This window comes from Carassius carassius, chromosome 1 (genome assembly GCF_963082965.1).
Source record: "Carassius carassius chromosome 1, fCarCar2.1, whole genome shotgun sequence".
Classification (NCBI taxonomy): Eukaryota; Metazoa; Chordata; class Actinopteri; order Cypriniformes; family Cyprinidae; genus Carassius; species Carassius carassius.
The window spans coordinates 32,606,451-32,620,948 of NC_081755.1; the positions used below are offsets into that span (position 1 = coordinate 32,606,451).

Genomic DNA, 14,498 nt, shown 5'->3' on the forward strand with positions numbered 1-14,498 from the left:
AAACTGATATAACCTTATACAATATTAGAGACGCATTCATATGTCATGCACTTAGCTCTGTGGTTTTAAAAGCACGTGATGAGTTTCCTTGCAAATGGCACATGTTTAGTGTGTCTCTGTCTTCATGTGTTCCATTTTGTAATCTGACAGGCCTCAGATTCAGCTTCGAGTTTTCCAAAATCCCATCCATCCTCTCTCACTCGTTTACAACACTGCAAATAAAACTCCACGGTCATGCATTTGGTCCTGTCTGTGGGCACAGGTTTTGCAGTATTGTATTGTATTGTATTCTTTCTTTTTTAATTATGTAAAAATAATACTTACTGCAAGAGTTATCCTCGGAACATGAGTGCTAATTAGTGAGAAAGCCAATAGGGCCAGACAATATGAACCAAAAAAAGCTTATGCAGCTATGCTGGCATTTACACAACACTGAGAAAAAGACAGAGTTGGAGAGAGGGATGAAAGCAGCACCTGTTTATAAATGGACTGCATTTATATAGCTCTTTCAACAGACCACATGGCCATCCAAAGCGCTTTACAATTTTTGCCTCACATTCACCCATCCACTCACTCATTCACACACCGACTGGGGTGTCAGCCATTCAAGGTGCCATCCAGCTTATCCGGAGCAGCTGGGGTTAGGTGTCTTGCTTAAGGACACCTCGACACTTGGAGCCGGGGATTGAACCACCAACCTTCCGGTTTGTAGACAACTTACATGAACCACTGAGCCACTGCCACCCCACATTTATAGCTAATGCTTAATAGGGGTAATTAAACAAAGTGGGGGTCAGGAAGAGAAAGGCTGGGATGACTGAGGTGAGCTGATAGGGGGTAATTATTTGTACTGATTGAAAGTGATTAATTGAGGCTAGATGTTCAGTTCACTGATGGACCCTCATAAAACACAGAGTCCATTAAAACAGAGAGAGACACACAGAAAGAGACAACAACCCTAGCACTACTGGACAGGATGACACTTTCACCCTTGACAGGACACGATCAACCTGAGCAGACAGGATAGAGTTGCTGTTTTGCGTTTCATGATCTGTAAAGTTTCGTCGTAAGGAGAATGGCCAGCCCTGGGATGCTGCTGCTGTGTCTGTGTGCCAGCTCTCTGGTGACCCACAGCGGCGCGCTCGGGACTCGAAGGCTGTGCGGGATCCAGCTCGTGGAAGCGCTGCTGCTCGTCTGTGGAGAGAAGGGTCTCTTCTACCAGCCTGCCAGGCGGGTCAGAGAGCACGCTTTCCGTGAGTCTGCTTACAGCTGCATTTCTGTGCGATGCATTCAGTCTACTTGACAGTAAGAGATAGCCTATTGTCTGAACATTTTTAGTGAATTTTTTCGCGTGACAAGCATTAAGGGAACCCATTCGATGCAAAATAAAGTTATCGGGTAAAAAAAACTGAAACATTTAGTAGGCCTATCACAAATTTGTATATCTTTGTGTGTTTTAAAGAGGTTAAAGCTATGTAATTCAAGAGAGAAGAAAAATAAATGATAAAATGAACTATCACTATCACATTTTTTTCCCCAGAGTAATCTAAAAATATTTTGAGTAATGTTTTTAAAACATACCATATTTATTAAATGCATTTTCATCTATAACCCCCCCCCCCCCCCAAACACACACACAAACCTATATGAAGTGCAAAACAAATGAAAATGATATAGTAAAATGTTGTCAACTTCACAGTTAATGCCCAATCTGCCCGTTTCTTCCACTGTTATTAAAATTAGACATTTCTCAAAATAAGACATTTATAACACATAAATTAATTTGTAATTACACTGCTTGTCTTTCAACAGGCGTCATGATGAGGAGCAGTGTCCCCTTCCTGCGGCAGACTATATCAGCTGCTCAGAGTGGAGAGAGAGGCACTGTTGCAAAGAGAGGCATTGTGGAGCAGTGCTGTCATTTCTACTGTGACTATTACGACCTGGAGAATTACTGTAACACATAGAGAGTCTGCTGCACGCACTTCACCTGAGTAATAACTTGCTTTATTTAACTACTGCAGGTCTGGGATATGGTAGGCCTTTTTGGATGATACCAACCTAATTATGAACACCGGTGAATGAAGGATCACTTGAAATGTTACACAACGTGCACGTTTATGATTAAAATGTTTGCATATATTAAAAAATTAATTTAGACTGTTTTTGTTTGTGTTGCACAAGACAAAGGATGTTATAGCAACACCAAGGAGATGGGTTTGATTCCCCGGGAATGCATGCAATGTAATGTATAAAAAATGAAAGCATTATTGAAAACAATACAAATGTTTATGACAAAAAAGGGACACAGAGCAAAAATGTTTTCAAGATAATGTGAACGGTTAAAATAATTTTATTAAAAATGAACCATTATGAAAGAGGCAAAGAAAAACCTAACATTATTCGGTTGCATTTAAATACTAATTTAAAATCAAATACTGTATTATTAAAATATTATATACTATAGAAGCTAGCCTACATAGTATCACTATTTCAAAATAACTTGAACAATCGCCATATATTAGACCAACAAGAATCAACTAAATAACATGTATTAATTCATATTAATGCAATTAAATAATTTAAGCTAAAATTATATATATAAAATATTCCCATTCATCTCTGATTTGCGTCGTCGCCGCCACAGAAACAGTCTTTGATGAAAAACATCATTTCCCATCAGCCCATGCCGGCAGCTTCACAGAAGGGGAAGCTAAATGGCGGAATCGGATGGGAAGGGCCTCTTATTGTGTCTCTTAAAGAAAAATGTTTCGTGCCTCTACATGTCGTTTTAAAGTTAGCAAAAACACTGTGACGGGTTTTAGCAGCTAATCAGCTTTGGGATTCATCAGCCGGCTCTTCTTTGCACTATGAAGGTAAACGGCTCTCTTAGCTTGTCTAACTTAGCTAGTCAGCTAACTAACCCCTCTGGGCGACAAAATTATTTAGGCTTTAAATTATTGCTGCTAGCGCTAAATGAAGGACAGATGAGAAAGTCAGCTAGAAATGCTCAGTGCATTAAAAATAAGACGTGCTGTACAGTATTGTGGTTATTAAATGACAGATAACAAGTGAGCACACAGGCAAACACTGCAGTATGCTAGATAGCATCATCTTCCATCAGTTTCATTCCCTGCACACGGTCAGTGCTGTCACTGGCTCAAGAAGCGAAGGCGTAGTGTGGAATGTCAATACAGATCAAGCGTTCTCATCGGTTTACTCGTGTAATCAAGTTCCCCTGAGTGCCCTTCAGGTTAAAGACAGAGATTCAGAAGTAGTTTTCTCCCATCTCTCAGCTTTATGATGGTTCAGAGCTGATGTATCAGATCTAGATTATTGATTAACAACAGTGCTGTCTGCTATGTGTAGATGGGAACAGATGGACAGGCTGAAAAGGACAAAGGAGAAATTGTGCCAGACGAGGTAAGCGTCATATCATCTTGTTAGTGCAGGAGCAGGTTTGATAGTCACTCTGGTCTTATATATACAGTTGACAATGAGATTACGATTCAGCATGCACAGCACTCTCTGCTGAATATGCTTGATGTCTTCTTTCTCGTGTTGTTGTAGTCACAGTCCGAACAAAGTCCTAATGAAGAGGAGGAAGTGGAGAATAAAGCAGACAGAAGGACAGTTGGCTTAAGATGTTTCCAAGGAAACAGAGAGACCTCGGAGGATGCGCCTAGTGAACTGGTAATATTATTTAGGCAATTTGCATAGTTGTAAGTTATTGAGTTAAGTCCTGTTACATGCTTTGTCTGTCTGTAATTTACTTGGTTTGAAATCGGTGACCTGAGGTGACCCTTGAATCATTTAATTTGTGTTATACTCTTGTTAGGGGGCTGCTGTTGTTACTTCCTCTGAGCCTGTATTTCTTGTGCCTCAGCTCAGCTCACAACCTCAGTACCTGGACTGGTAAGTGCTTAATTCAGCACATACAGTTCAAAATTGAGCATGATGGCACCAAAATTGGACTTAGTTTGCTTATTTACTTTGAGGGATGTGAGTGTTTTGTCTCAGTACTTGTTGATTGCTTGTTGAAGCGGTGTTTAATTGTCTTTGAAAAGTGCTGGCCTATAAATAAAAAGCTTAGTACACATTTGATCAAAAGTTGTTGACCACAACTGGGTCCATTAGACTGTCAATTCAAGTCAAGTCACCTTTATTTATATAGCACATTATATAATACAGATTAGTGTTGTCAAAAGCACAGACTGACCACAATATCGTTCAGTACTGAAAAGTTAAAAACATTAAAAAAAAATGTACGTGCTTAAACAGTGCTGATTGGTCATTGTGTGTGTATGAACACATCAACCAATCAGTGCTGTTTAAGAGTGTGAACAATGGATGTCACACCCCTAGCTATACATATTGATATTGAATTATTGTCCAGCCCTCCATCAAATCAAACAAAATTCAGTCAAAATCCTTTGCCATTTCATTGTTGTCATACTCCATGGTGTATTTTATTGGTGCATATTCTGTATGGGAGAATAATTATTTTTACTTCTGCATTGAAGTGTTCTGAATATGTTGTAATTTTAATATTTGTAAATATGTATTTTGCTTTGACACTTTAACATTAACACTAAAAAATGTTAAAAAAATGTTAAAATTTTACATCATTTATTTATTTTTTTATCTCAGGGACAGTGAAAATGCCAACAGTGCAAGTAATATTCTAAAATACTGGCTTAACGGGGTCAGCTGGAAAATAGGTTTATTGTTGAGGCCTGGGGCCCGTTCTTCATACATTCGAGATGAAATGTCACATATAAGATGATATCATCATGCTAATCAGGATCTGGCTAATTTGGTTTTTCGAACGCACGTGTTGTTGATGATTAGTGTGGCTGGATTGAGTTATCTGATTTAAAAGGGGCTATGTATCGATACTCGAAACCATGATCAGCAATGCAGCGATTGGCTGGCGGCAACAGTCACCTGACTTTCATAAGGAAACAGCCAAGAAATCCAAACTACATAAATGTTATAATAGATAAGTGAAATGTGCAGTTTTTATTTTATTTAAATTTTTCACATCATTCCCAATTATTTCGATTCGCGATTTATAATATTTGTACAGTCTTTACATTTTTTCATTCAATGCATTAAGTAGCTATTCATGTAATTTTATATTTGGACAGATTTGTTACGTGACCGCATTAATGAAAGTTTCTTATTTTTAGTTTAACATCAAGATCATGTTATCTGGATCTCCCTCACTCCATCAAGCAACTCCCATAATAGCCGTCATCACTTAGATAATTGCAAGACTCTACATTATCTGTATAGCATGTGTGTAAGACTCGAATACAATTATGAAGTAATTATGACAAATAAATATTTCAGTGAGTAAAACTGGCTAGTGTCTATAGTAGGCTATTATGGACTACACAACATTATTATAGTATCTTTAAATTAATTTTTAAATGATTATTATTTTAAATTATTGTCCCTGGATCAGTAGGATACTCTTGTAATAAAGTAGCGGTTCCAGCGGACATATTTTGAGTATCAGTTCTGGTTTTAAAGATGCGATCTAATCTTGTTGACCATGTTTTGTGTTAAACAGTGTTACTGAAAAACTATAAACTCCTATTTTTTTTCTTCTTCTTTAGTGACTTTGATGTGGAGCTAACAGCAGAAGTGAAAGTAGAGAATGGCGCATCTCTTGCTTTGTTGACATGTGTTACCCCAAATCTTGGTTACCAGAAGCCAGGTAGGTTCAAGTCCATAGATTGCCTAAGATAATGTAAATAGTACTGTGTGATCAAACGGATACCTCTTTTATCATTGTCTTTCTTAGGGTCCTTCTTAAATGGAAATTTTCACTTCCCACTGTCTTTAAGGAAAAAGAGAGTTTCTATAGACAGTTTTTTGCCTTCAGGCTCTTTTTCTGGATGTTACTCAAGTGTAATTCAAGCCTCGGGACAAATGCAACCGGCCTCTTCGCTCAAAAACTGTGATGGAGTCATAGAGATGGCCAAAAGCCCTCTCCCCTCATCACCTTCCAACTCACCATCATCTCCTTCGTCTTCTCCCTCCTCCCCCTCCTCCTCCCCCTCATCGTCATCTCCTGGTGGAATGAGTACAAACTACCATGAGGATGAGGACAGAGGCCATGCTGGAGACAGCAGGGTCAGCAAAGGAACTGGAGACTTTGTGTCATCCACTTCTTCATCTTTGGTGCCATCATCGATGTCTTTGCTACCTTCTTCTTCTAATCCCTTACTCCATCTATCTTCATCATTCACAAATCCATCCAATGATGGACAGAGGGAGAGTTTAGAGAATGACATATACGACCCCTTTCACCCAACAGAAGGCGAGGGGGAGAGAGATCAGGCATCCACTGAGGATGAAGAGGAAGAGGTTGATAAATATGATCCGTTTGAGCCAACAGGTTCTCCAGCCTCTGAAGCAGAGGAGGAGAAAAGATGTATGGATGAGGAGAATGGAGGAAGCACCATTAATAGCGAAGGGAATGTTGTGAAAGCCGATAGAGCGTTGGAAATGGGGACGCCTGCTGGCACAGAGGGGGGTCATCCAGATTCAACAGAAGTTGATGCTCCATTGATGTTCAATAATGTACCTTTAGAACTCAACAGCAAGCGACCCATCAAAGATAGAATAAGGGAACAGGGAAAAAATCTAAGAGAACGGGGAACAGACTCTGAGCACTCTGAGATAGAAGAAGGAGAGATAGTGGGTGCCAATGAAAGAGGAAGGGAACAAGTGATTGAGAGAAGGAGGGAGGTGTTGCTTCCATCTTCAAGCAGTCCCTCTTATCTTCAAGCCGGTGTCCCAAAACCTGAGAGGATCTTACGGGTGTTAGAGGGTGATGGGTTTGTATCTGTCCGTGCTGATGAAGAATGGGAGAGGGAACCAGTGGCTTCTGTGGGTGTCGGAGATTTAAGACGAAAACTGACAAGTAGGAGGAAAGAGATGTTCAGATCATGCCCTTCTTCTGCATCCATATCACCACCACCTGTTCCTGTTTTGCCTTTGCCCTCTCCTTCCTTTCCCAATTCTCCACCTCTATCAACTGATAAAGCAAGGAGTCGCAAATCCTCCAAGAGCTCAAAAGACAGGGATAGACGCAAGCGGAAAGAGGGAAATGGAGATAAAGAAAAGAAGAAAAAAAGGAAAGAAGAAAAGGAGTCAGGTGAAGGTAAAACAGAAAGCAAAGAGAGGGACCGTGAAAAAAGTAGTGTAAAAGAGAACAAAGATAGGGATAGAGGGAGAAGTAGCCAAAGTGATGTTCACAAGACGAAAAAGAGACGCAGGAGCACTCCAGAGCATTCCTCCCGCTCTCACTCCCAGAACGCCTCACGACACACACACAGTCGCAGATCCTGGTCCAGTCACTCTGAGGATCGCCACAAAGATAGAGATCGAGATAAAGTAAAGGAAAGAGAGCGAGAAAGGAACCATGAAAGAGACAGGGATAGGGAGCGGTGGCGAGATGACAGGGATAGAGAGCGAGACAGAGACTCCAGAAGAAGAGATGAACGAAGGAGAGATAGGGATGAAGATATCAGGAGGTCAAGCAGCCAAGAGAGAGGCAGTACAAAGCGGAGCAGAGGAAACCGTGACAGGCGAGACAGAGAGAAAGAGATGGTTGGAGAAAGAGTTCGAGACAGGGACAGGAGAAGAGATATTATACCTGTTGTACCCCCGTCCATTCAGGATCTTAATGGCTCTGATCTTTTTGCGATTAAACGTACCATCACTGTTACCACCACTACAATGACCACCACAGTACCAGGTTCACCACCCCATAGCCAACGGTGCTCCCGCAGCCCATCCCAGAGCTCAGACAAACATCGTAAGAGAAAAAAGAAACGAAGGAGACGATCAGATGATAAGGAAAGAAAGGATGAGGACCACAGGAGCAGATCCAGAAGCAGATCCCGCCCCACCTCCCTCACGCCTCCTCGTTATCGTGGATATGAATCAGACCGTCTCTCGGATCGTCCTGAGATTGACATGCTCTCCTTAGATGGAGAAGCACTGGATTCAGACTACCCTTCACTAGAGGACTCACCACTGCTTCCTCCTCCTCCTGAGCCCCCTCAACCCAGTCCTAAAATTAAATCCGCAGCACCCAAAACTAGCCGACATCATCTGAAGAAGAAATCCAGATCAAGCAAGACAGTTGGTCAGTCTGAATCCACCTCCACCTCTTCTTCTCATAGGCCAAAAGCCAAAAGTCAAAACCTGTCATCTCTCTCACCACCTCTTTCTGCATCCTCAGGCAACATCACCTCCCTTCAGCCCACAGCGTCCTCATCCACTACTAAACGTGGACGGAAAACTGGTAAGGAAAAAATAGGGAAGAAGGATACCGGGCGTTCTGGCAGGTCCAAGAAGCTCAGTGGTGGTACCAGAAAGGGTAAGCTCCAATCTAAAGTCTCTGTTCTAGTGCGTGAAGGTGTTAGTAGCACAACTGGTAACTCTGGGAAGCTGGGCCTTGACCTTCTTGGACCTGGTGGTGTTGTAAGTGGAGCTTCAGGGCCCTCAGTTGTTGGTGGGTCTATTGCTGTGGTTTTCCGCCGAGACAATGAGAGCCGATCACCATTTCTTAAGCCCTGCTCAGAGACACTGGCCCTTCCAGGGAGAGGCAAAGACCCAAGCAAAACTGGGAAACAACGGAACATACTCGGGCCTCTATTATCAACAAATTCAAGTGGATTAAAGTCAAAGAAGGCCAAGGCAAGCTCTGCTACGTCCACGTCTTCATCTGCCTCTTCCCCTACTTCCTCACTGGCAGCGAAACGTAGAAGGAGGCCTGGAAAGAAGCCCAGAGAGAAAGGGATAAATGTGGATGGAAGTGATTCTAAAGGTGTTAATAGTAATTGTAGCACAGTCGGTGGTGGTTGGCCGGGAGTAGCAACAGAATTGCAGCCTTTGGTTGGGGTTGGATCCAAGCCATCCAGTCCTCCTTCAGCTCATCCTGGTCCCATTCCCTCCTCCTCTTCATCATCCTCCACTTCCTCATCAGCAAGTATTCTTCCTCCGTCCTCTTCACCACCACACACATCCCCACTGTCTTTGCCTCCATCTCGAGATACTAGAGAGTCATCCCCAGACTCTCAAACTGTTGATAGTAGCTGCAAGACACCAGAGCCTTCATTCCTCTCAGAGGATGGCCCTGGTCAGTCCAAAGCCTTGTCTCTCACACCCTCAAAGTCCCCTTCCAGCCCTCCCGGTCTGCATTCATCGCAGATCAGGGGCGATACCATATCTCAGTCCACTTCCAGTGCTAAACCTCTCCCACCAGATGATTTGAAGGGCTCACCACCATGCTCTACCTCAACATCTCTGGTGTCAGCCTCCATCTCTCATTCCAGTGCTCCCCTGGCAAATGACCCCTTTTCATCCTCCTCTTCATCAGTATCCTCATCTTCAATTAACAAGCCACCACCACCTCCGCCTCCACCATTACCCTGGAGTCTACAAACCGGAGTGGACTGCACTGCTGGAGGTGTTTTAGCATGTGAGTGTTACATGACTTTAAGTAATTCCCTTTCCACATGCACTTTAATTTTAAAGTAGGATTAGAAGTCATGTTCTGCTTTTAAATCTCTTTTCAGTGACAGCTCTCCTCTTCAAAATGGAGGAGGCCAATATAGCCAACAGAGCCAAAGCACAAGAGTTCATCCAGGCCACAAGTCAGGTAAAACCTGTGATATTATTAAGAGGTGGTCACTTTAAACTTTTCGCTCCATTGACTTACATTCATATGAATGCAAATTCAGGAGACCTGGAAATGGAAGCACATATGAAGTAGTTTCCAAAGTTCAATTCCTGTGAATTTTGATCTGTAAATTAATATGTGTAGATGTGGCCAATAGAAGATTGATACGTCCCACTATGACCTCCTAGCTCAATTAAAAGAAAGCAAAGTTTAAAACTGTAGGATTGCAGTGTTACATAAAAGATGAGTAATTGTGCATTTTAAAAAATATTATCCGTTGTAGTGTCTATTTATTTATTTTTTGCATATTTTAAAGCAGGGCTTGAAAACGAAAAAAAAAATTCAATTGGTTCACTCCGAGCAGAATCGATATTTTAACGTTTCTGTTCTGCGTTCCTCTGATATTATTACCGTTCCGAAACCGGTTCGGGTGGAAGAAATACCGGTTAATAACGTTATTTTTTTAAAAACAATATTATTTGCCTAATAATAATAATATAATAATAATAAAGTATAGCGTTTTCTTTACTCAAAAAGAAAAGGAAAAAATAGAGATCTAACGCTTAGTCACAGCCAATAGGCTTCATCATCTCTAGATTTTGGCCAAATGTAAGCTACTTAAAAAATTAAATAAAAAAAAATAAAAAATCTATCAACACTTTAAAGACAAAGTATTTTTAAGATATTTAAAAATGTTTGCTGCATTGTTAAAAGAAAAAAAAACATAAGATTGCATTTTGAGAGTAAAAAAAAAAAGAAAAAAAAGTCGCGCCTCACGTCTCATTTTATTAGCCCTATTTTTTCCAAAATAATAAAGGCTAAAATGCCTGTAGTCTAAAGCAAAATGTTTAAAAACATTATAAAAACAGTTATTAGTTTAGGCTATAAAAACGTCAATCTAAAAACAAATTAATCTAAGGTGAAGCTGATGCCTACCTCTCTCTTTCGGCACAAATCCAAATGTTCCCGACGTATCTGGATGCTATTTAATATAAAGAATATAGAATAATAGTAAATTTATAATAAGTAACGCTGTATATGCGTCCGAAAGTTGGACTCCAAATTTCATTCTAAGAATTATTTAGAGGTTAATATAGCAAATGAAAATTGTTCAGCTTCCGGGAAATTTGAGAAGCTCCGCTAGGCTATTTTAGTTCCCATCCCTCCACAACAAATCATTTAAATTAACAGTATTTAGAAAAGAACAAGAATTAAAAATATAAGAAGTTTATAGCAATATTAACGACAAAATAAAAATAATTAATTTAGGCTAAAACGAAACTGAAACCAGCGGGTCTCTCATTCGACACAAAATCAAAGTTTCCGTATTCGCGATGTATTTGAATGACAAATGATTATACAAAATAGCCTAGTGTTTATTATAGCCTGATGTTTGTAAACATTTTGTGTCTGCATTATTTTTGAATGAAATAATATTTTTTTCCTCTCTAAAAAACTTATAGGCTATACAAGTTTTCTCTCTCTCTCTCTCTCTCCCTCTCTCTCTCTCTCTCTCTCTCTCTCTCTATATATAGCGTATTTTAACCATGCAGCAAACCTTTTAAAATATTTTGATAATTTACTGAAAATAAATGAATGACTTTTTAAACCATTTAACTGATTATTAATCGGTCACAATTAGTTGATACAGTTTGCTGTATTCATGTGCACTCAGAAATCGGTGACTGTGAACGAATCAGCAGAGCTTGTACGAGCTTTTGTCATTGCTGAATCTTTCTCAGACGTTTCCAAATGTCGAAATTGGTTAGCGCATCTATCTGTGCATGATGATGTCCAATGCCCCCAGCGAGCGGAGCTTCTCAAAGTTGGGAATAATCAAAGGAGAGCTGCGGTCCTCAGTTGGGCAGGAAAGGCTAAGCATGCTGGCGCTTGAGTCTCGAATGCACATGCACCAACGCCGAGAAAAAAAAGGCCCTTTGTGCGCTGCGTCATCAGGCCTATTTTTGGTCTTAATCCGGCCCTGAAGGCGGTTCATTGTCATTGAGACTTACCTATGATGAGTTCACAGCTGAGCGGACATTTCACTCGTTGGCTTCAGAGTCATATTTGCATATGCCGGAGTCTACTGGAATTCGTGATTGGTTGACAGCAAATTTCAAATATTAAATGGAACGATAAAATAATGTTATTAACTGGTTATCGGCCATTTCAAATTTTCGATTCTGTTCGGAACTATAAAATTTGATTTTGTTTCTGGTTTTGTTCCTGTCAAAATTTCGTTCGTTTTCGTTTTCGTTCCTTGAACCGGTTTGGAGCCCTGTTTTAAAGTCTAATGTTACTTCCTGTTTATTATTATTTTATATAATGTTGCTTTTCCTTATAAATGCACTGTGAATCTAGAATAATTTTGTATCCTGTTTTAAAGTAGCTCTACCAAAGGCTTAAAGGCTGATTGAAAATAGCTGATTGACATATTCAATTGCTATTGGTTGGGAAGTAAATTGATAACTAACATTAAAAGTGTAATAACATTTTTATATTCTTCCCTTTCATTTTACACAGATTCTCTCTCAGGCCAATCAGAACCAGTCACAGCCACACCCTGCTTTATCATCCTCATCTGTCTCATCACAAGTTCCTCCACCTCCATCACATGCTCCACCCCAAGGACCCACTCCTGCCCAGTTTATTCTCCACAGCTCTGTCCCATTGGTTGGATGCACCAAAACTCCTCCTTCACACTTACACCCTGGACTCTCAATGGGTGGAGGCTGTGCTCAAACTCCACCGCCTCCATCGCCAGTGGGAATGGCAGGGCCAACAGGGGGCAGTGAAATGGGCTGGGATAACGAAAGTAAAGACCCTGACAAGGTATCAGCACTTCATTTAATATTCTTCTCTCTCTTTGTTTCAGCCCACAGGTCTTGTAGACAAGCATAGAATTCCTTTTGATCTATACATTTCTATATTTCTGTAATTAGCAAAAAGTAAAAAGCGCTATGGCTTAGTGCCGGAGTAAATCGAATTAATAATTTAAGGTGCTTTGAATTTGAATCACTTTAAAGTCCATTTGCTACGGGGATGCAAAGCTTATGGTTTTTACTTCTAAGTTCAGTGCTATTGGCAGCAGGTTGGGCCAAACATTAATTTAAAAACATTCAAGGACAAAATATTTTTCCAACCCTATCTATAACAATCCAAATCTAAATCAACTACTTTTGGTTAGTATCTGAAGAAGCTCCACACCCAGGAGAGGGCAGTAGAGGAAGTCAAATTGGCCATCAAGCCATACTACCAGCGTAAAGACATCAACAAAGACGAATACAAGGATATCTTAAGGAAAGCTGTGCACAAGGTAAATAAATATAACTTGAAGATAGCCTTGATTCGCAGCACACAACACAGTGCTACTCCATAAATATTTAGACAGGCCATGACTAAATCTGTCTTTACCTCACAGATTTGTCACAGCCGGACAGGTGAGATAAACCCAGTTAAAGTGAGTAACCTGGTCAAGCTTTATGTCCAGAGGTACAAGTATTTCAGAAAGCACGGCCGCAAGATGGACGAGGAGGAAAAAGAGGACAGAGAGTCTGCCTCAATGCATTCCTCAACATGATTGGACAAAGACTGTTTATTTCTCTCCATCTGGTCAAAGAAGTTTGCAAAATCTGCTCCCCTGCACGTGTTTGAGCCCACCATGGCTATTGAGTGACAGTTGTTTGTTGTATTGCTCTGTTCCCCCTATGTGTTGACATCATGTAAACTTGAGTACTCCACCCTCCTTCCTGTCTCTTTTTCTTGTCTTGCTATAAATATGTATGAATATAGAAATGTGGTATGATTTAAGGTATACTGAAGTATACCCTCGAGAGGGAGAGATAAAGATGGCACACACTTTCTTACTCATTATGTTCAACATGTATATACTTTTAAGTACACTACATGGGTGTTCTTTCTTCCTCTCTCCCTTTCAAAGAAGGGTGCACATTTTAAATAGTCAGCTAGATTACACATTCATTACTATTGAGTGTAAAAGAATGAATGAAAGAACTGAGAACAGAGATTTAACGTTCCCCGTCCTTTAAAACTAAGATTGAAAGTGCAACCTGAATCTTTTTCCTGCGTCAGAGAGCATTCATTTGTAGATGTGCTGCTCAGACACGTGACACTTTCAGATTCGGAGATACCTAGGGAATGGAGGATATTTATCAGTTCCATCTCCTAGGACAGTGAATGTGTATATATATATGTGTGTTTTTTCTTTTTTTTACTTCAAGTATAAACAGCTGAATTTATCTGACAAAATGTCCTAGCTAGAGAATTTGTTTTACCCCATCTAAGCTTCACATAATATAATTGAGTTGGCAGAAGACTGTGTGTATATGAATGGTTGAGAAATGCATGCGTTTTGGATTTTATTTGTACTGAGGAAAACTGTAGTAATTTTGAAAGTCACATGAGAGATAAACTTTCAAATTTGTCCTTCCAAATGTAGACGTCTGACTCTTTTCTTTATCAAACCGTCGGTTTTCAGCTTAAAGCTCTATGAGCATAAAAGCAAGAGTTCAACATCATTTGGGATTTATTTCTCCCAATTTTAGGGGTACATATGAATTATCTAAAAGCTTGCCTTATTATTGCCCTTGATTACTGAGAAACTAAAACCTTATATAGTACAGATGTTACAGTTTCCCACCTTACTATTATAAAAATATGTTATTATGCAGTAGATGGTGACTTTACATAAATGCAAACAAACGGACAAATGTGCATATTTAAAACAAATCAAATTTGCAATGTAACTACCTCCGGTATAATACTGAAAAAA

General features: G+C 40.1%; 2 protein-coding genes and 1 pseudogene across 5 annotated transcripts; 2 read left to right on the forward strand and 1 right to left on the reverse strand.

Moving 5' to 3' along the window:
• LOC132133621 (synembryn-A-like) overlaps positions 1-751 on the reverse strand; it is an 8,392-nt pseudogene extending 7,641 nt beyond the window's left edge.
• LOC132145978 (insulin) lies at positions 748-2,106 on the forward strand. Its single transcript, XM_059556981.1, has 2 exons — positions 748-1,253; positions 1,813-2,106. The coding sequence occupies exons 1-2, from the start codon at positions 1,076-1,078 to the stop codon at positions 1,965-1,967; spliced, it is 333 nt and encodes a 110-aa protein (XP_059412964.1). The 5' UTR covers positions 748-1,075; the 3' UTR covers positions 1,968-2,106.
• A 573-nt stretch (positions 2,107-2,679) lies between these two features.
• On the forward strand, positions 2,680-14,160 carry scaf1 (SR-related CTD-associated factor 1). 4 transcript variants are annotated; one of them, XM_059556882.1, is made up of 11 exons: positions 2,680-2,876; positions 3,370-3,423; positions 3,571-3,693; positions 3,839-3,915; positions 5,625-5,725; positions 5,813-8,167; positions 8,264-9,505; positions 9,603-9,685; positions 12,230-12,538; positions 12,894-13,022; positions 13,128-14,160. In XM_059556882.1, the coding sequence occupies exons 1-11, from the start codon at positions 2,871-2,873 to the stop codon at positions 13,284-13,286; spliced, it is 4,638 nt and encodes a 1,545-aa protein (XP_059412865.1). In that variant the 5' UTR covers positions 2,680-2,870; the 3' UTR covers positions 13,287-14,160. The 4 variants fall into 4 exon arrangements, with proteins under 4 accessions (XP_059412865.1, XP_059412852.1, XP_059412881.1 ...); XM_059556869.1 differs by having other exon boundaries at positions 5,813-9,505; XM_059556890.1 differs by lacking the exons at positions 2,680-2,876; positions 3,839-3,915 and having other exon boundaries at positions 5,813-9,505.
• Positions 14,161-14,498: the final 338 nt, after the last annotated feature.

Coding starts and splice junctions, on each gene's coding strand:
- LOC132145978 (XM_059556981.1), top strand. CDS start 1,076: ATGGCCAGCCCTGGGATGCTGCTGCTGTGTCTGTGTGCCAGCTCTCTG. Junction 1,254..1,812: donor GGTCAGAGAGCACGCTTTCC/GTGAGTCTGCTT, acceptor GTCTTTCAACAG/GCGTCATGATGAGGAGCAGT.
- scaf1 (XM_059556869.1), top strand. Junction 5,726..5,812: donor TCTTGGTTACCAGAAGCCAG/GTAGGTTCAAGT, acceptor TGTCTTTCTTAG/GGTCCTTCTTAAATGGAAAT. Junction 12,539..12,893: donor AAAGTAAAGACCCTGACAAG/GTATCAGCACTT, acceptor ACTTTTGGTTAG/TATCTGAAGAAGCTCCACAC.